The sequence below is a fragment of the Zalophus californianus genome, chromosome 1, assembly GCF_009762305.2.
Source record: "Zalophus californianus isolate mZalCal1 chromosome 1, mZalCal1.pri.v2, whole genome shotgun sequence".
Classification (NCBI taxonomy): domain Eukaryota; kingdom Metazoa; phylum Chordata; class Mammalia; order Carnivora; family Otariidae; genus Zalophus; species Zalophus californianus.
Window position 1 is genome coordinate 92,460,561 of NC_045595.1, and position 20,306 is coordinate 92,480,866.

At 42.3% G+C, this 20,306-nt stretch overlaps 1 protein-coding gene across 5 annotated transcripts in view; it reads left to right on the top strand.

The window, feature by feature from the left end:
• Nucleotides 1–1,259: 1,259 nt before the first annotated feature.
• The window catches only part of PCCB (propionyl-CoA carboxylase subunit beta), a 100,092-nt gene continuing 81,045 nt past the window's right edge, over nt 1,260–20,306 (top strand). For 2 of the 5 annotated variants that reach the window (XM_027586162.2, XM_027586164.2), the window contains exons 1-5: nt 1,260–1,475; nt 4,349–4,468; nt 5,688–5,756; nt 8,406–8,462; nt 10,001–10,114. In XM_027586162.2, coding sequence (XP_027441963.2) covers nt 1,293–1,475; nt 4,349–4,468; nt 5,688–5,756; nt 8,406–8,462; nt 10,001–10,114 — 543 coding nt within the window. In that variant the 5' untranslated portion in view covers nt 1,260–1,292. Of the gene's footprint in view, nt 1,476–3,601; nt 3,911–4,348; nt 4,469–5,687; nt 5,757–8,405; nt 8,463–10,000; nt 10,115–20,306 lie in introns of those variants that run through there. The other 3 variants (XM_027586166.2, XM_027586163.2, XM_027586165.2) reach the window with 3 other exon arrangements.

Here is a 20,306-nt window from a genome sequence, read left to right on the forward strand (position 1 = left end):
AGAGCAGCAGGCAGAGGGAGAGGGAGAAGCAGGCTCTCCGCTGAGCAGGGAGCTTGATGTGGGGCCTGATCCCAGGACCCTCGGATCATGTCCTGAGCTGAAGGCAGCCGCTTAAGGGACTGAGCCACCCAGGTGCCCCGGTTGATGAGGTTCATAAAGCAGGGACCCAAATGCAGGGCCAACAATATCTACCATGGAGTCAGGTGGGCTTTGTTCACCCACATGACTTCAGGCTTTGGACCCTCAACTTCCCTACATATCCAGCTGAACAACTACTCAAGGAAATGTAATAAACACTGGTGATTAGTTCTTGGCACATAGTAGGTGCTCAAAAATATTTGCTGAATTTAATTGCATTAACATTAATGTCCCAGGCCAGAATTTGGACTTTATGAAGGCTCTGGCTGTGAGCTGGAGCATGGAGGGGTTAATGATCAATTTTAGCAGTTTTCTCTGTGGCTAAGAATGCAAAATATACACCTTGTTCTTTGCCTCGAAGACCTGCTTGTTAGCTGGGGAAATAGATGGACAACCTCCCAAGAGTTCAGTTCAAAATTCCTAGAGCAGTAGTGCTCAAACCCTAGCAAGTATCAAAATCACCTAGAGGTCATCTGGTGAAACAGACTGCTGGCTACACCCCCAGAATTTAATTCAGTAGGCCTCCGGTGCAGTATGAGAATTTGAAAGTCTGCATTTCCCACTTGCTCTCAGGTGATAGTGAAACTGCTGGGCCCACACTTTGAGAACTACCCACTAGAGGCTAGGAGCCCTGTGCTCAACACGCAGCGCATGGCGGATCTCCGAATCCTGGCTCCACCACATCTTTAGTCTTGGCTCTTGATCTAATCCTCTACCTCTCCGTACTTCATTTGCCACATCTGTGAAATCAGGATAAGGGATTGCAAGCGAGTGCTTAAAGCCACACCTGGCACAGTGTTTAACAAATGTTGGTTAGCTTCTGTTATCTATTCATTTTCTGGGGGTGGTGGGACGACCAAACCAAAGGTCTAGGTAGCCAGAGAAGAGCAAGAACTAGCAAGAGCAAGTCCCCCTTCCGTGCAGCAAGGAAGGCACAAGAGCTGAGGACCAACCAGTACTAGCCTTCTTAGAGTAACGCCCTACTGCGGTCTGGGGTCTTTGAAATCTCCGGCCCTTCTAAGAGCGCGCGGATGTCCAACCCACAAGTTCCCTACGTCCCACAGATGCTGCGCAGGCGCAGAACCCGATGTGCCCGCGCTTGACGCACATGCGTACTCAGGCGCACCGGTTGGGGGCTGGCCGGCAGAGCAAAAATGGCGGCGGCAATGCGCGTGGTGGCGGCTAGAGCAAGACTCAGCGTTGTGGAGACCGGTCTCCGCTCCGCGGTCCGCAACCTGTGTAGCCAGCCCGTCTCGGTTAACGAACGCATCGAGAACAAGCGCCGCGCCGCCTTGGTGGGAGGAGGCCAGCGCCGCGTGGATGCCCAGCATAAGCGAGTGAGTCTTGCGCGGCGGTCCGGCCATCCTCTCGGCGTTCGGGCCATCCCCTCGGCGTTCGCGACCTATCACAGCGTGCCTAGCTCGCGACGCCCCAGTCCTTTCAGCCAATCAGCGCCATGCCGGGGAGCGGCGGGGGCGGGGGCGAGAAGGTTCACCTTGAGTACCTGTTGCCTTGCACCAAGTGGCGGGGAAAACGACGATAAGCACCATTGTGCTTTACTACTCTCCATTTTGCTTCTGGATTTTTAGAGGGAGCTGGCCGGGTCCCAGATGACTCACCACTTGACATCTATAAACTTTTGGACTAGTTACTTAATCACTAGGAGTCAGTTTATTTTAAGAAGAAGATAGTAGTACTTCTCCCCTCACAATCTTATCCGTAGAGCTACGGAAGCGATGACAGGCACTTAATTAGGAAAAAAAAATCTGTTTATTCTTCTCCTGCCTGGTGAAACCGTGGTAAGTTCTTGCTCCATTATGGAAGCAGGAAAATCGGAGGATATGGCAGGGGAAGTAACGTGGGCAAATTCTCACGTTAATCTGGGGGCGGGGTGTGCACAGGGAACTTGTGGAACTTCTGCCCCCACAATGCTGGCTGAACGCCTTTAGTGTCTTAGCGTGCATCGACATGCTGGGTAGGAAAGGTATGTGTCAGAGGCAGGGAGGTTTTTGAGGCGAGACATCTGGCCTTCAGAGATAAGCTGGGTGGACCATTTAGCAGCAGGAAACACTGAGGCTCAGATCCGTGACCTGGGACTTGAAACTAGGCTCACGCAGTGCATCACTGACACGTGTGTGAATCTGGACTGATGTGCTGGATGAGTTAACCAATCTGGAAGATGCAGAAGTGAAATTCTTAGAGGTGAAGGGCATCGAGGCACAACTGTCAAGTGGGGTGGTGAGGGGTGGAACACTGGGATCTTCAGTGAGATTTGAACTAGCCCTTTATTGAAGTCTAAATTGAGTGTTGATTATTTTTGTTTTTTTAAAAGATTTTATTTATTTGACAGAAAAAGAACACAAACAGGGGGAATGGCAGGCAGAGGGTGAAGCAGACTCCCCGCTGAGCAGAGAGCTCAGTGCTGGGCTCGATCCCAGGACTCCAGGATCATGACCTGAGCTGAAGGCAGCTGCTTAACCAACTGAGCCACCCAGGTGCCCCTTGAGTGTTGATTTAGATGTTATAAATTACGATTTGACAGGAACATGAAGGTGACCGTTCCTTTTTGATAAGTTACCATTCCTTTCTCACAAGTTACTTAATCCCTAGGAGTCAGTTTATTTTAAAGGGAAGATAGTAATTTTTGACCTTGGGAGTGAGATGTAAATTTGGTGGTTGAGTGTGGGGCCGCCTGGGTGGTGCAGTCCTTAAGCCTTGGACTCTTGGTTTTGCCTCAGGTCGTGATCTCCAGTGGTGGGATCAAGCCCCAAGTCAGGCTCCAGACTCAGCAGCGAGTCTGCTTGGGTCTCTCTCTCTCTCCCTCTCCCTCTCCCCCTCCCTGCACCATGCTGTGTGTGCTCTCTCTCTCAAATAAACAAATAAATCTTAAAAAAAATTTTGGTTGAGTATGTGGTGCCAGGAGTGCTTTCCCTCCCTCCCCTGGGGTGGCTCTGTCTGGGTTGAAGGAACCTTTACATCATCCTTTGGAAAGGCCTCTCAGTGCTCCTGTGTACTCTTTCTGTTGGGGCCCATTGCAGAATTCCTCCCTGGAACATCACCCCACTTCTTCCTGGGTAGACCCTACTGGGTTTAGATGCAGGCTCAAGAAGCAATTTTTCTTTTGCCAGAGCTGACTTAGTCAGGAGGCTGACTCCACCCTCACTCCACCTCACTCCACCCCTTTTTAAACAATTTTCTGGACTCCTTCCATAGGACAGATTCCCAGAAATGGAATTACTGGGTCAAAAGATAGGAATCTTTTTAACACTCTAATATATGTTGCCAAATTGCTTTCTGGAAAACTTAATTCTACTTTACACAACAGTGTATACGATTGCCTGTTTGTTTTAAAAAGACCTCACTGGCTTTGGCTACTTTCTTATGGGGGGAAAAAGCCAATTTGAGGTGTGTTTTTTTTCCCAGGGCGGAGGGAGGTTGGAAGACAGTGGGCCTGGGTGTTTGATTTGCTCTAAGGGCTTGAGAATCCAAGCAGCAGAGGCTCTTGATAAGTTGAAGGTTCCAACCTCACCCCTTCCAAGAAGCAATTTTTTTTTTTTTACTCCTCTCAAGTGAGCTCTTTACCGCTCTCTGTCCCACTCCTTCTCAGCCACTACCTGCTGTGGGGTTGTCTCGGTATCATAGTGTCACTGTCAGGTGTGGGGTGCCTAAGCAGAGCCCCTAATGTAGGATAGTAGGAGAAGCCCATGGAGGAGGCAGGAGAAAGAACCACGAAGTGGTCCTGGAAGTGTCCTTCTGGTTGGACACTAGTGAGGTGAGTTTGTGTGAGGTTCCCTAGAAGAAGCTTGTGAATCCGGGGATGTGGACTCAGACTCTTCACTAAACCCGCTTTAGTTTTCCACCTCTTACTTTTACATTCTCCTTTTTATTGCTCGTTAAGTCTCCAGTAAATGTTTGTGGAACTAGTTATCTTGTTCCACAGTCAGGCTCTCCTTACCACCACTTTTCTTCCCCTTTTCCTCCTCCCATTTCCTTATTTACCTTCCCTGGTTGGTGGCTCCTGGAGCACCCTGTCTGCCCTGATTTCCTTACTGGCTGAAATCTGATAATACCTGTGTTTTGGGCAGGTTGATGGAATAGAGGCTTTCATGAGGGGTGAAGGGGCAAACCCTGTCTTTCTGGCCTTCTTACGAACGCTCCTTGCTTACTTTGCCTATGATGACCTCACTGAATGTTTTTTATTGCATTTTAGGGAAAGCTAACTACCAGAGAGCGGATCAGTCTTTTGCTGGACCCTGGCAGTTTTGTTGAGAGTGACATGTTTGTGGAACACAGATGCGCAGATTTTGGAATGGCTGCTGAGAAGAATAAGGTATCTTTTCACATGGTAGTATGAGCCTCTAAGTTGCACTTTCCATCTGTGGCCCTACTGGCCTACCCACTAGACTAATGAAGGCCTTTTGGAATTCAAGTTACATTTAATAGTTTTCAGGTTTGGAGCCTGAAGTTGCAGGAGTGCCTTGGGAGAAGTATTATTGGGCCTCCAGCTTCTCCTACTTACCTTTGTCTGCAGATGAAGGAATGTGAGTGGGACTGCTCATATTTTTTGCATTGTGACTCTGGCCTGGTTTCCAGGGCTCTGGTTGTGGGTTCAGAGTTCTCACAAATACGCATTGACGAACTTGGAAGGGAAGATGAGAACGTCTTTTAATTGTGTTCTGGTTTGTCTAGGCACCAGACGCCCCCTAAAGCAGGACCACCTGCCTGTTTTGACACTAAGTTTATGGAGTTTTTGAGATCACAGTTACCAATACTTCTTTTTTATTTATTTATTTTTTTAAAGATTTTATGTATTTATTTGACAGACAGTGACACAGCGAGAGAGGGAACACAAGCAGGGGGAGTGGGAGAGGGAGAAGCAGGTTTCTCTCTGAGCAGAGAGCCCGATGTGGGGCTCGATCCCAGGACCCTGGGATCATGACCTGAGCCGAAGGCAGACCCATAATGACTGAGCCACCCAGGCGCCCCACCAATACTTCTTTTTTAATTGGGTGTTCTCCACGGGTATGCAGAATTCTTTGGACTTACTTTTGATCAGTTTTCCTCGGGTCTGCATATATGCTATTAGTGACCAAAGATTTGTGAACTTGGCACCAAATCAGCTGGCTCCATTTCAGTCCTTATGGGCCACACAGTATTCCAGGATTCCAAGCAAAATGATGGGTTTGCCTTAAGGTTTGGGGGTGGGGTGTGTGGCTTTGTAGAGTTGCCATGTGTCATTCTATGCCCTTCTCCTTTCTGTGGCATTTGGGGAGTGGCAGCTCTAGGGAGTCTTGATTATTTTGCTTTTAGGAGGGAAGATGAAATCTAACTGTAGTGCCCTTCACTTCTGTTGATGAAGCAGTAGCCTAGTGCTTGCTGTTGCAGAGCTGAGCAGGGGAAAGGGAGATTCCATCATGTTCCTGATTCATACTGAATTTTAAGAAATTTAGGGTGGGCAGTTGTTTTCGGGTTTTTTGGTCTTTCATTGCCAAATTCGTTAAAAGACGTATTTGGGTTTTTTAACTTTTATTTTTCTATTTTTCTGGTAGTTTCCTGGAGACAGTGTGGTCACTGGACGGGGCCGAATCAATGGAAGATTGGTTTATGTCTTCAGTCAGGTATTTAATAACTCCAATAGGCTGAGCTTTCCTGGAGGGAAGAGTCAGGAGCAAAAGACATGAGAAGAAAGCAGTTTTGGGGAATGAAAACTTGTTTGTAGTGGGGGCAGATGAGGGGCATATGTCCAGAGTTTTATACTATAGTATGTGTTTTTTCTTAGGGAGAAAGAATCCTTAGTTTTGAGGGGTGATCACAGGGTAGTAATCATGTAAAAAGTCCCAGGAACCAGGAGTTTATTCCAAGTGAGTGAGATTCTTCTTGGCAGATTGGGTGTGTGCCTGGAGGACAGCCATGTCCTGGGCAATGTGCGGACTGAGTGTTGTGAATGCAGCCTGGGTGGAAGCGACTAGACTCTAGGAACCATAGGTTTTGGGCTTTCATGAAAGTGTTAGAACAAGTTTTGTTAGGCTGCATAAAGACAGATACAGTTTCTTCACACTGAGACTATAGGAGAGTATAGTGTAGGAGGCAGAATAATGGCCCCCCAAAATGTCCAACTCCTAATTCCTGAAATTTATGAATATGTTAACTTACATGGCAAAGGGGAATTAAGCTGCAGATGGAATTAGTGTTTTTAATTAGCTAACCTTAAAATAAAGAAGGCTGGGTTACCCAGGTGGGCACAATATAATCACAAGGGTCCTTAAAAGGAGAGGCAGAAGTGGAGTTCCGAATGATGTGTTGTGAGAGCGGCCTGCTATTGCTGGCTAAGAAGATGGAGGAAGGTCATGAACGAAGGAATGCAGGTGGTCTCCAGAACCTGGAAAAGGCAGGAAAAAAGATTCTCCCTTGGATCCTCCAGAAAGGTGCCTAACCATGCTAACCTTGAGTGTAGCTCTGTGAGGCCCATGTAGGACTTCTAAATTATAGAACTGTGAGAGAATAAATTCCGTTTGTGGTAATTGTTAGAGCAGCTAATAGTAAACTAACACTATACTATTTTGGGTTTGATCCCCCCCCCAGGTGGAAATATGCATATAATTCTAAATATTTAGTTCCTTTTACAGATCTAAAGTTATAAAGCTTGTTTAGTATTAAAATTATGGGTCTAATAATAAAATAACTGCCTAATTTAAAATGTATTGTACTTAAACAATACTCATTTACTTAATGAATTACCTTTGAAATGTTTTAAAACTGTTATAAGTGGGTCTACCAAATGCTTAACTGGAAGAAATGATCTCTCCTTTTTGTAATTTATGAGAGCTAGGCAAAAGCTTGTACTGAAGGAAGCATTAATAAGATAGAACAAAGAAAGTTACTGTGCTTTCTGGGCTCAACGTTCTAACTACTGAGCAGATACAGAAATTCACTGAATTGATACTTTTTATCATCTTTTATCCCCATGGGGTAGGGTTGGATAGGGATGGGGGGAAGGGAAAGGGAAAAAACTGAGCCAGAGTTTCTGCCCCAAAGACGCTAATCATTTTGTAGACAGAATGGGGCAGGACAGGAGTGTCTTCAGTACAGATAGGGTGAGAGAGGTTCTAGCCAAATGCTGTGGACTCAGGACAAGGGATGATCACATTCAGGCTTGAAGAATGTTTTAGGGAAAATCGGGCATTTGAAATAGGCCCTGAAGGATACTGAGGGTGGGGAGTGATGAGCCAGCTTTTTTGTAGTGATCCCCAAAATGTTAATATCTGCAGTTGCTTTTTCTGGGGGAACTTCTTTTCCAGAGAAGCGGCCTCGGTCTCTTGCCTGATAATTGGCCATAGGTATGTTCCGGGGGAGAGGAGTAGGGGGAAAGGAGGGGCCAGTGCTGGCTCATTATTTAGTGTACAGATTCCTAATCTTGTCTGTTTTTAGCCTCAGTTTTGCTTTGTTTTGCTGCTGGTGATTGAATCCAGAGCCCCTGTGATGAAGTTGTTTTAGAGAATAAAACTTTCCCCTTCTCAAGGTGAAGGAGAGGTCCTGTGGGTCCAGCTGCTCCCAACAGAGACTTTGGATCAGTCTGTTTTTCACCCCTCCTCACCCCCTACTTTCCGTGATTCCTGGCTTGTCCCCTCCTTGTGGTTACTCCCCCTGCAGTATATAGGCTTCCATTTGTTCTCACTAAGTCAGATATTCTTCTTGTGCTTTCATTTCCCCTCCAGTTTGTTCAGTCTCTCCTCTGCCAATGTTTCCTCTTCCTTTTCTGTCCTCTTGGGCTGAATCTCTTTTTAATTCCCCGCTGTCTTTTTGAGATGGTTTTAGGAAGGAGGTCCTTCCTACAAGAAGCCCTTTATATCAGAAGGTAATGAAACTCCATAAGCCAGAGGAAGCAGTGAGAGCTCTGATTGACTTTTTTCACCTCCCTTGTCAAAATGACAGATACTTTCTAGTAATAGAAATGCCTGACTGTTTGATATCTGTAGAATCTGATTTTTTGGGTTAAGTCTGCATGAAAAGTCTTCCTTTCCTTAGAGCTATGACTCATTTTTGTAGAGCAAAGACTAAGTCTTTTGCTCTTGACAATACATAAATTCTCTTTAAGATACAAATTATTTCATGGAATAGTGAATAAAAGAAGACTATTCCTAATTTTTTGAACTTCTAAAAATCCTTCAAAAACTTTTGGCTAAGAGTTTTTCATTTCCTCCTCTTCCTCCTGGCTCTTTGTCCCTGGCTAATCACTGTATTTGTTGATTTAATCGTTTTCTTTTTAGGATTTTACAGTTTTTGGAGGTAGTCTGTCCGGGGCACATGCCCAAAAGATCTGCAAAGTAAGTATTTAATATTGAGAACACAGTATTTTTATCAGTCACATGGTACATGTTGAGTATTGGGGGGCAGGACTGCGGGGTGGGTTCTGACCCAAAGGTCCCTTCAGTCTAAGGCAGGCGTTTGTAACATTTTTTTGTATCATGGATCCCTTTGACAGGCTGGTAATGATTTATATGCATAAAATATGTAGGAGTACAAAGAATTAAAAATATTTAAAAACACATTTGTAGTATATGTGCTTTCTAATTCATCAAATAACAAAATTTAGTTGTGGATCCAAACTGTTATAATTTCACAGTAGGTACGAGTAAAAATGCTCTTTCAAGTGATCTGCAACAACTTGAATGTGATATAAAAATATCCGTGGCTTCTATTAATGACAAAGTCACAGGTATCTCCAGTGTGTGTGTGGTTTTTTTTTGCCTGTGTTCATTATTAAAGGAAAGGCTAAAGATCAGCTAAGGTTAATAAAGATGTAAGTTTTTTCCCATCCAAGGCATGGATGAAATCTATAGACTGCTTGGGGTTCTGAAGACTCCAGGTAAAGAGCCCATGGTCCAGGTGAAGAGTCCCAAGTACTAAAAGATAAAGAGCAGTGCGAGGATTGATTACATGATGGTATTTTAAAAACACTGCTAGTGATGAGATGCTCTGGAGATGAATTAAAGTATAGATCATATGTGGAGAACTTTGGAATTAAAGGTAGGGTTGACTATTAGTAGCTGAGGAGAACTTCCCTGTAAAATGGAAAACCTGTATTCCATGGTCTTGTCATGTATTTCTGAAACCTTGGACCAATCCCTTAACTTTTAAACCTTCCTAATTTTTCTTTTTACTGCTTCTGTTATTATGGTTAAATGGATAATAGGGAAGTGAAAGTGCTTTGTGAACTGACAAGAGCCATTAGGAATGTTACTTATTAGTAACATTCAAGCCACTGACCCAGGAAGAAAATATGGCTCATTACAAATAAAAGCAGGCTTGGGCCTGGCCTCTGGTTAACAGATGGATCTACGTGTACTTTCACGAAAATACTACTTTGCTATTATGTACTGTCAGTTCTTTCAAAAGAGTAATGGGATCGGGGAGGGGGTGGTGGCGGCTGTGGCGGCGGTGCCTGGCTGGCTTAGTCAGTAGAGCATGTGATTTTTGATCTCAGGGTCATGAATTCAAGCCCTATGTTGGGCATGGAGCCTACTTTAAAAAAAAAATAACTGGGAACAATACTGGCTCCTGGAAAAATATTACAGCTAGGCCTGTGGCTCTAGAAATGGTTGTCATGAGCAGTCTTCCCACCTGCTACTGGGAAGTGCTTTGGCTCTTGGATGCCTGAGGGGCTTTAATCCGCCCTTAAAATTTTGGTTCTCTATCTTCCATGAAGGTACCCAGTCATCCTGGGGAATGAAGCTGGTGTAAATGACTTCTATTTTGAAAAGTGCGCTTAGAACATTTTCCCAGAAAACACCATGGTGCTTTATAAATTCTGGTTTTGGTAACAGGATCAGTTGTTTCATAAAAGGTTTCTTTGCTGTCTCAGATCATGGACCAGGCCATGACAGTGGGCGCTCCAGTGATTGGACTGAATGACTCCGGGGGAGCACGGATCCAAGAGGGAGTAGAGTCTTTGGCTGGCTATGCAGACATCTTTCTGGTGAGAAACCTGTTAATAGAATACAGAGAGTAAAATAGTACGAGGCTTAGTCTTCTAAGCTATGTTCTGGTCAGAGCTTCCCTATCCCTCCTGTTCTCTGCTGTATGTCTGTTCTGTGGCTTCTTCCTGTGTCACTGGGGAAGGCATGGAAGGTGGACGAAATGCAAGAAGAGTAGGTGGAGAGGGTTTTCTTTTTTTTTCTCACAGAGGGCCAGTCCTAGGGGAAAATTGAAGATCACTTATAAGGGAAATACACCTGATTATTTTTTTCATAAGCAAAGGACATGGAATATAAAAGGTTAAAATGAACTGATTTGCTAGAAATAGGAATTTAAAAAAAATGCAGTGCTGCTTATTTTGGTTAAAACACAAGGTCATTATATGAAGTTCAAGTTGTAGTACAAAGAAGAAAAATTAGCCAAATCCCACCATTCAGAAACATTCCATGAACTTCATTTCAGATATCTTTCTGCTTACTTACTAAAATTACAGAGAAAGAAATGAAAAACACAAAAATAAATTAAATGTGTCATTTGAAGTAGGAAGTATATTCTAAGAAAGTAAGGGAGATTGGGGTGAGGAAGAGAGATACTGCCAGATGGAAACTTGAGAAAAGAGATCTACATTTCTAGAGAGGGGAGGAAAAAAGGAGAAGGCAGGAAAGAAACAGGCAGACATTGTTTCTAATCAGGCCAGCTGCTGTTGTCATCCCCTGGGCTTCAGGCTTATGAGTCTTCTGTCCCTGTCTACTGCCCTTTAGGATCCATTAGAACAATGTGTATTTATTTTGTGTAAGGTGCTCAGCTAGTTGTGGGAGTACTTAGGTTCATTGAGAAGCCACTTTGTAGATCTTAAACCTACTTTTTAATCTTTAACCTTGAGCTCCAGGAATAACCTACTGGGGAGGATTAGCTCTTTGGGTGGCGTGGTCAGATGATTTAGGCCTGGAAGGTCTCCTTTAGCCCTTAGCCGGGAAGTCATGCCTGTACTGGAAATGAAGGAAAGGAAACATGGCCCTAAGAGAAGTGTCAGTAAATCACCACATTTTAGAACTTGTCAGAGTTTTAGAATATCTCCTACTCTAACCCGTCTTTAGGAGTACAGGCTGCAGGAGTTGGGTTTTATTTTGTTTTCAGGAGGTAGGCTTTAGTGACTTTAATGAATTATTTACTGGGGTGCTTGAGTGGCTTGGTCCATTAAGTGTCCGACTCTTGATCTCAGTTCAGGTCTTGATCTCTGGGTCGTGAGTTCAAGCCTTGTGTTGGGCTTGGAGCCCACTTAAAAAAAATAAAATTAATACTGCTTGTTATTTCTACACCTCCAGCCACTTCCTTCTGCCTGTATTGTTATTTAAAATTTTTTTTTGTAACTTTATTTTGATAGAATTTCAAACTTCATATAAAAATTGCAAAAAATAGTACAGGGAACTCCCATATGTCCTTTACCCAGAATTGTCACTTGTTTACATTTTGCCCATTTGCTATATCATTTCTCTCCATATGTATATATTTGCAGGTTATATTTATCTGAAACACTTGAGAATAATTTGATACTGTTCCTTCTATAGCTCTTAAATCCTTCATTGCGTGTTTCCTAAGAACAAGGACATTCTGTAATAAAGTCAGAACAATAATAGAAATCAAGAAATTTAACATTGATTCATCGATATTATTCTTATCTATGGTACTTACTCAGATTTCATCAGACAATCCTAAATAAAGCCCTCTACAGCTATTCCCTTACTCCCCTATGCCCCATCCAATTCAGGATTGAGTACTGTCTGTAATTGTTTTATCCCCTTAATTTCCTTTAATTTGGAGCAGTTTCTCAGTTTTTCTTTGTCCTCCATGACCTTGACATTTTTGGGAACAGCTTTGTAAGAGGTATAATTTACAAACCGTAAAATCTATCCATTGTAAGCATGTAATTCAATGACTTTTTTAAAAATTCCAATAAAATTAACAACAGTGTTAGTTTCAGGTATACAATATAGTGATTTAATAATTCTATACATTATTCAGTGCTTCTCATGGTAAGTGAACTCTTAATCCTCTTCACCTGTTTCACCCATCTCCCTGCTCACCTTTCCTCTGATAACCATCAGTTTTGTATATTTAAGAGTCTGGTTTTTGTCTTTTTTTCTTTGTTCGTTTTGTTTCTTAAGCTCCACATATGAGTGAAATCATATGGTATTTGTCTTTTACTTACTTCACTTAGCATTATACTTTAGCTCCATCCATATTGTTGCAGATGGCAAGATTTTACTCTTTTTTATGGCTGAGTAATATTCCTGTGTGTGTGTGTGTGTGTGTGTGTGTGTGTGTGTGTGTGTGTGTGTGTGTGTGTGTGTGTGTGTGTGTGTGTGATATATGTTTATGTATATACATACATATATATCACATCTTTATCCATTCATCTATTGGTGGACACTTGGACTGCTTCCATATCTTGGCTATTGTAAATAATGCTGTAATAAACATATGGCTGCATATATCCCTTGGATTTAGTGTTTTTGTATTCTTTGGGTAAATACCCATTAGTGTGATTATTGGATCATAGGGTAGTTCTATTTTTAATTTTTTTGAGGAACCTCCATACTGTCTGCAGTGGCTGCACAAGTTTGTCTTCCTACCAGTGATGTACAGGGGTTCTTTTTTTCTCCACATCCTTGCCAACACTTGTGTTTTTGATTTTTTTTTAAAGATTTGAGAGAGAGAGAGAGAGAGAGCGAGAGATCGCATGCGCACATGCACAAGCAGGAGGGGCAGAGGGAAAGGGAGAGACAATCCCAAGCAGACTTCCTGCTGAGTGCAGAGCCCGATGTGGGGCTCAGCCTCATGACTGGAAATCATGACCTGAGCTGAAATCGAGTCGGATGCCCAACTGACTGCGCCACCCAGGTGCCCCTGTTGTGTATTTGATTTTCACTACTAGACAGGTGTAAGGTGATACCTCATTGTGGTTTTGATTTGTATTTCCCTGATGAATGATATTGAGCATCTTTTCATGTGTCTGTTGGCCATCTTGATGTCTTCTTTGGAGAAATGTCTGTTCATGTCTTCTGCCCAGTTTTTTTTTTTTTTTAAAGATTTTTATTTATTTGACAGAGAGAGACCATGAGAGAGGGAACACAAGCAGGGGGGAGTGGGAGAGGGAGAAGCAGGCTTCCCGCTGAGCAGAGAGCATGACGCAGGGCTCGATCCCAGAACCCTGGGATCATGACCTGAGCCGAAGGCAGACGCTTAACAACTGAGCCACCCAGGTGCCCCCTTCTGTCCAGTTTTTAATTGGGTTATTTATTTTTAGGATGTTGAGTTCTATCAGTACTTTATATATTTTAGATACTAACTCCTTATCAGATATGTCATTTGCAAATATCTTCTCCCATTTTGTTGGTCATCTTTTGGTTTTGTCAACTGTTTCCTTTTCTGTGCAAAAGCTTTTTATCTTGATGAAGTCCCAGTAGTTCGTTTTTGCCTTTGTTGCCCTTGCTTTTGAAGATGTCTGGCAAGAAGTTGCTGTGGCTAAGGTCAAAGAGGTTGCTACCTGTGTTCTCCTTAAGGATTTTGATGGATTCCTGTCTCACATTTAGGTCCTTCATCCGTTTTGAGTCTGTTTTTGTGTATGGTGTAAGGTGTGTAGTCCAGTTTCATTCTTCTGCACATGACTGTCCAATTTTCCCAACACCATTTGTTGAAGAGACTGTCTTTTTTCCATTGGATATTCCTTCCTGCTTTGTTGAAGATTAGTTGACCATAGAGTTGAGGGTCGTCGTCGTCTTCTTCTGAGAGTACTATAATGTGTATGTTGGTACATGTCTGCTTCCTTACAGGTCCCTCAGGGTGTTCATTTTTCTTTATTGTTTTCTTAGCTGCTCCTTAGACTGAATAGTTTCAGTTGTCTTCATGTTTTCTGAATTTTTCTTTTGCTTGAAATCTGCTGTTGAACCCCTCTAGTAAGCTCATTTCAGTTACTGTCCTTTTCAACTCCAGAATTTCTGCTTCGTTTCTATTTCTATTTCTATTTATTGGCATACTCATTTTGTTCATTGTTTTTCTGATTTCCTTTTATCCCCCCTTCATGATTTCCTTTAGCTCATTGCCTGTATTTAAGACTATTGCTGGGGTGCCTGGATGGCTCAGTCGGTTGAGTGTCTGACTCTTGGTTTCGGCTCAGGTCATGATCTCAGGGTCATGAGATCAAGCCCTGTGTCAGGCTTCCTTCTCTCCCTCTGCCTCTCCTGCAACTCGCACACACATGTGGGTGCACTCTTTCTCTCTCTCTAAAATAAAATAAATGAATCTTAAAAAAAGACCGTTCCTATAATGTCTTTGACAATTCCAGTGTCTGAACTTCCTCAGTGATGGTTTCTGTCAAATTCTTTGTTTCCTGTAAATGGTCTGTAGTAGCCTGTTTATGTGTTTAGTAAATTCTTGTTTTTGTTGAGTATTGGGAATTATGTGTATTTCTGGTAATGTTGGAAATCTAATTCACTCACTTGTCAGAGACTGTGGAGTTTTGCTTGTTGGGGGCTGAATCTATCCATTTGTGACTTTCTGAGCTGCTTTGCAAAAATATGTTACATGTCAAGTGTGGTCACTGAAGTTTCTGGCAGTCAACCAGTGACCTGACAAAGATTTCGTTAAACGTCTGGCTCCTTGAAGAGAAACTATCTCTTTATTTTTATTTATTTTTAAAACGTGATGGGTCTAATTTTTATTTTTTATTTTTAAAGATTTTATCTATTTGTCAGAAAGCGAGAGAGAGCGCATAAGCAGGGAGAACTGCAGGCGGAGGGAGAAGCAGGCTTCCCGCCAAGCAGGGAGCCCGATGCAGGGCTCAATCCCAGGACCCTGGGATCATGACCTGAGCCGAAGGCAGACGCTTAACCATCTGAGCCACCCAGGTGTCCCAAGAAACTGTTTCTTTAAATCCCATCTCAGCTGTAGAGCTACTTGAACCTGTCAGGGTTGAAACAGTTACCAGCCTCTATACTGGTCCTTTATTGATCAAAAGCCATGATCAGTAATCAATACACATAACCCTGAATATTGGAGGACAGGGTCCTTATTGTCTACTCTGACATCAGCTAGCCACGCTAGAAACATGAGCTGCCAGTCCCCATGGCTGCCTGCTGCAAGGTTGCAGGGTGCCAGATGGTTCCACTAGACTCCAGAGTTCCAAAATAGTTGCTTTAGACCATTCCTGTGAACTTAATAGATGTTTAGTTTGAGGCATGGATTCTTAGAGCTTCTTGTTCCAGCATCTTCTCTGATATCACTCAACTCTTTTATGTTAAACACATATTTTTAGTATAGTTTCCTAATTCCTCTTTTTTTTTTTAAGATTTTATTTATTTGAGAGAGAATGAGAGAGAGCATGAGAGGGAGGAGGGTCAGAGGGAGAAGCAGACTCCTTGCTGAGCAGGGAGCTCGATGCAGGACTTATCCTGAGACTCCAGGATCATGACCTGAGCCAAAGGCAGTCACTTAACCAACTGAGCCACCCAGGGCGCCCCTCTTCTGACTTTTCTAAAAACTGTGTTTATTGAGTTATTTGGTAGTTGCTCTAAGGGTTACAATATGTATGTCAAATGATCACTGTCTACTCTAAATTGAAACTGACTTAATTCTGTTAAAATGTAGGATCTTTGATCCCATATAGCTCCATTTTATTCCCCTTCCTTTATTATGTTATTGTTATATACCTTATAAGTCTAACAACAAAGTATTAAAATAATTGCTTTATACAATCTTGTATTAAGAGAGAACTATATACACTACTGTATATTTAATCACATAATTAACATTTTTAGTGATGTTACTTCCTGTGGATTTTAATTAGTGTCTGGTATTATTCTCTTTCACATCCTGAGGTGTGGGCAATAATAGCAGCCTTAGTTAGGAATGTCACTGTTCTTATCTCAAGTTTAGCAGTTTTGTTTTTTTTTTTTTTTAATCGATAAGCACTTCTCAATTTGTTAATATTTGGTCTGATTCCTAAGCCTCCAAATGTTTGTTTTTGACAATTTTGTCCAGTTTTATAGTTGTTTCGTTGGGGGAAGAGTTTTCTGAACTCTTCACTCTGCCATACTTGGAAGTTTGCCCACACACCTTGATATTTTTTGCACATATAGATAACTTTTTCAGCTTTTTTTTTTTTTTTTTTACGGGGCTCAATCCCAGGACTCTGGGATCATGACCCGAGCTGAAGGTAGACGCTTAATGACTGAGCCACCCAGGCACCCCTCAGCATTTTTTATTGTTGTAAAATACACATGAAATTTACCAATTTAACCATTTTTAAAAAATTTTTTATTATGTTAATCACCATACATCATTAGTTTTTGATGTAGTGTTCCATGATTCATTGTTTGTGCGTAACACCCAGTGCTCCATGCAGAACGTGCCCTCTTTAATACCCATCACCAGGCTAACCCATCCCCCACCCCCCTCCCCTCTGGAACCCTCAGTTTGTTTTTCAGAGTCCATCGTCTCTCATGGTTCGTCTCCCCCTCCGACTTACTCCCCTTCATTCTTCCCCTTCTGCTATCTTTTTTTTTTTTCTTAACATATATTGCATTACTTGTTCCAGAAGTACAGATCTGTGATTCAACAGTCTTGCACAATTCACAGCGCTCACCATAGCACATACCCTCCCCAGTGTCTATCACCAAGCCACCCCATCCCTCCCACCCCACCACCACTCCAGCAACCCTCAGTTTATTTCCTGAGATTAAGAATTCCTCATATCAGCGAGGTCATATGATACATGTCTTTCTCTGATTGACTTCTTTCACTCAGCATAACACCCTCCAGTTCCATCCATGTCGTTGCAAATGGCAAGATCTCATTCCTTTTGATGGCTGCAGAATATTCCACTGTGTATATATACCACATCTTCTTTATCCATTCATCTGTCGATGGACATCTTGGCTCTTTCCACAGTTTGGCTATTGTGGACATTGCTGCTATACACATTGGGCTGCACATACCCCTTCGGATCCCTACATTTGTATCTTTGGGGTAAATACCCAGTAGTGCAATTGCTGGATCCTATGGTAGCTCTATTTTCAACTGTTTGAGGAACCTCCATACCGTTTTCCAGAGTGGTTGCACCAGCTTGCATTCCCACCAACAGTGTAGGAGGGTTCCCCTTTCTCCGCATCCCCGCCAACATCTGTCGTTTCCTGACTTGTTCATTTTAGCCATTCTGACGGGTGTGAGGTGGTATCTCATTGAGGTTTTGATTTGGATTTCCCTGATGCCAAGTGATGTTGAGCACTTTTTCATGTGCCTGTTGGCCATTTGGATGTCTTCTTTGGAAAAATGTCTGTTCATGTCTTCTTCCCATTTCTTGATTGGATCATTTGTTCTTTGGGTGTTGAGTTTGTTAAGTTCTTTATAGATTTTAGATACTAGCCCTTTATCTGATATGTCATTTGCAAATATTTTCTCCCATTCTGTCGGTTGTCTTTTGGTTTTGTGGACTGTTTCTTTGGCTGTGCAAAAGCTTTTTATCTTGATGAAATCCCAATAGTTCATTTTTGCCCTTGCTTCCCTTGCCATTGGCGATGTTTCTAGGAAGAAGTTGCTGCGGCTGAGGTCGAAGACGTTGCTGCCTGTGTTCTCCTTTAGGATGTTGATGGACTCCTGTCTCACGTTTAGGTCTTTCAACCATTTGGAGTGTATTTTTGTGTATGGTGTAAGGAAATGGTCCAGTTTCATTCTTCTGCATGTGGCTGTCCAATTTTCCCAACACCATTTGTTGAAGAGACTGTCTTTTTTCCACTGGACGTTCTTTCCTGCTTTGTCAAAGATTAGTTGACCACAGAGTTGAGGGTCCATTTCTGGGCTCTCTATTCTGTTCCATTGATCTATGTGTCTGTTTTTGTGCCAGTACCATACTGTCTTGATGATGACAGTTTTGTAATAGAGCCGGAAGTCCGGAATCGTGATGCCGCCAGCTTTGCTTTTCTTTTTCAATATTCCTCTGGCTATTCGGGGTCTCTTCTGGTTCCATACAAATTTTAGGATTATTTGTTCCATTTCTTTGAAAAAAGTGGTTGGTATTTTGATGGGAATTGCATGGAATGTGTAGATTGCTCTAGGTAGCATTGACATCTTCACAATGTTTGTTCTTCCAATCCATGAGCATGGAACGTTTTTCCATTTCTTTGTGTCTTCTTCAGTTTCTTTCATGAGTATTTTATAGTTTTCTGAGTACAGATCCTTTGCCTCTTTGGTTAAATTTACTCCTAGGTATCTTACGGTTTTGGGTGCAATTGTAAATGGGATCGACTCCTTGATTTGTCTCTCTTCTGTCTTGTTGTTGGTGTATAGGAATGCCACTGATTTCTGTGCATTGATTTTATATCCTGCTACTTTACTGAATTCCTGTATGAGTTCTAGCAGTTTTGGGGTGGAGTCTTTTGGGTTTTCCACATACAGTATCATATAATCTGCAAGGAGTGAGAGTTTGACTCCCTCTTTGCCGATTTGGATGCCTTTGATTTCTTTTCGTTGTCTGATTGCTGTGGCTAGGACTTCTAATACTATGTTGAATAGCAGTGGTGATAGTGGACATCCCTGCTGCGTTCCTGACCTTAGGGGAAAAGCTCTCAGCTTTTCCCCATTGAGAATGATACTCGCTGTAGGTTTTTCATAGATGGCTTTTATGATATTGAGGTATGTACCCTCCATCCCTGTACTCTGAAGAGTTTTGATCAAGAAAGGATGCTGTACTTTGTGAAATACTTTTTCTGCATCTGTTGAGAGGATCATATGATTCTTGTTCTTTCTTTTGTTAATATATTGTATCACCTTGATTGACTTGTGGATGTTGAACCAACCTTGCAGCCCAGGGATAAATCCCACTTGGTCGTGGTGAATAATCCTTTTAATGTACTGTTGGATCCTATTGGCTATTATCTTAATGAGAATTTTTGCATCCATGTTCATCAAGGATATTGGTCTGTAATTCTCCTTTTTGATGGGGTCTTTGTCTGGTTTTAGGATCAAGGTAATGGTGGCCTCATAAAATGAGTTTGGAAGTTTTCCTTCCATTTCTATTTTTTCGAACAGTTTCAGGAGAATAGGTATTAATTCTTCTTTAAATGTTTGGTAGAGTTCCCTTGGGAAGCCATCTGGCCCTGGGCTTTTGTTTTTTGGGAGATTTTTGATGACTGCTTCAATTTCCTTAGTGGTTATAGGTCTGTTCAGGTTTTCTATTTCTTCCTGGTTCAATTTTGGTAGTTGATACATCTCTAGGAATGCACCCATTTCTTCCAGGTTATCTAATTTGCTGGCATAGAGTTGCTCATAATATGTTCTTATAATTGTTTGTATTTCTTTGGTGTTGGTTGTGATCTCTCCTCTTTCATTCATGATTTTGTTGATTTGGGTCATTTCTGTTTTCTTTTTGATAAGTCTGGCCAGGGGTTTATCAGTCTTGTTAATTCTTTCAAAGAACCAGCTCCTAGTTTTGTTGATCGGTTCTACTGTTCTTTTGGTTTCTAGTTCATTGATTTCTGCCCTGATCTTTATTATTTCTCTTCTCCTGCTGGGTTTAGGCTTTATTTGCTGTTTTTTCTCTAACTCCTTTAGGTGTAGGGTTAGGTTGTGTATTTGAGACCTTTCTTGTTTCTTGAGAAAGGCTTGTATTGCTATATACTTTCCTGTTAGGACTGCCTTTGCTGTATCCCAAAGATTTTGAACAGTTGTGTTTTCATTTTCATTGGTTTCCATGAATTTTTTTACTTCTTAATTTCCTGGTTGACCCATTCATTCTTTATTTTTATTTATTTATTTATTTTTAAAGATTTTATTTGAGAGAGAGAGAATGAGAGATAGAAAGCACGAGAGGGAAGAGGGTCAGAGGGAGAAGCAGACTCCCTGCTGAGCAGGAAGCCCGATGTGGGACTTGATCCCGGGACTCCAGGATCATGACCTGAGCTGAAGGCAGTCGTTTAACCAACTGAGCCACCCAGGTGCCCCCATTCATTCTTTAGTAGGATGCTCTTTAGCTTCCATGTAATTGAGTTCTTTCCGACTTTCCTCTTGTGATTGAGTTCTAGTTTCAAAGCATTGTGGTCTGAAAATATGCAGGGAATGATCCCAATCTTTTGGTACCACTTGAGACCTGATTTGTGACCTAGGATGTGATCAGTTCTGGAGAATGTTCCATGGGCACT